The following is an 824-nucleotide window of genomic DNA, read 5'->3' as shown; positions in this document are numbered from 1 at the left end:
ATACTTATATACATATATTTACTACACACACACATATACATACATATATATATATATATATATAAATACCCACACAGTTAGACAAATCTGTTTATGTATACACCTCGCCAGAACCTTTAGCCCACCCACCAGCACACATGGACCATGAGTGTACAACTAAATATCTACAGACATTCACACAACTACACTCATCTGCCTCACCATCCCCACAACCCACTCTCCCACCTGCACACATGGACCATGATTCCTCCCACAACAAACTCGGTCGCCAACTGGACGGCGTCTGTGCTCCTGCTCTTTGCCTCGGTAGGCCCTCCTATTAGCCCATCCGCAGGCGCCTCTGCAGAGACGTCGCTGCATGTGTGCACGAGCGTGGAAAATATGTCAGGATACACTGTAGCCTATTATATTAAACTGTAACCTATTATACTACACTGTAACATATTATATTGAGATGGGCACTCGAGTGAACACGTGAGTTTGTATTTGTAGATCAGTATAGCTGCCATTAGCACAGAGTCGCGATGCGGATATCGGCGCGTGCTCGTGTGGATAGTCATAAGTATGTCTACGCAGGCTATGTGAAATGCTGAAATAGTGGGTGTATCTGTATGTCTGTGTGCATGTGTCAACATGCGACTGCGTAAGAATATACTAGGGAGAATGGCTACAAAGTGCTGCGGCTATGTATATATATTAGTGGGCGTAAAAAAGCTATGGACGGAAAACATAACCGGTATTCACTCAAAGCCATCAAGGACACGTATATATATATATATATATATATATATATATATATATATATATACTACTACTACTACTAC

The 824-nt window shown here is 41.7% G+C and overlaps 1 protein-coding gene across 1 annotated transcript; it reads right to left on the bottom strand.

Annotated features, from left to right (window-relative positions):
• Positions 1–197: 197 nt before the first annotated feature.
• On the bottom strand, positions 198–354 carry SARC_17641 (hypothetical protein; the record flags this gene model as incomplete). Its single annotated transcript, XM_014288269.1, has 1 exon — positions 198–354. A coding segment is annotated over one exon (157 nt), but the record flags the coding sequence as incomplete, so codon positions are not given.
• Between the last annotated feature and the right edge of the window lie 470 nt (positions 355–824).

This window comes from Sphaeroforma arctica (assembly GCF_001186125.1).
Source record: "Sphaeroforma arctica JP610 unplaced genomic scaffold supercont1.11507, whole genome shotgun sequence".
Taxonomy (NCBI): Eukaryota; class Ichthyosporea; order Ichthyophonida; genus Sphaeroforma; species Sphaeroforma arctica.
Note: the sequence above shows the minus strand (reverse complement) of the source record. Positions and strands in the feature narration are given on the sequence as shown.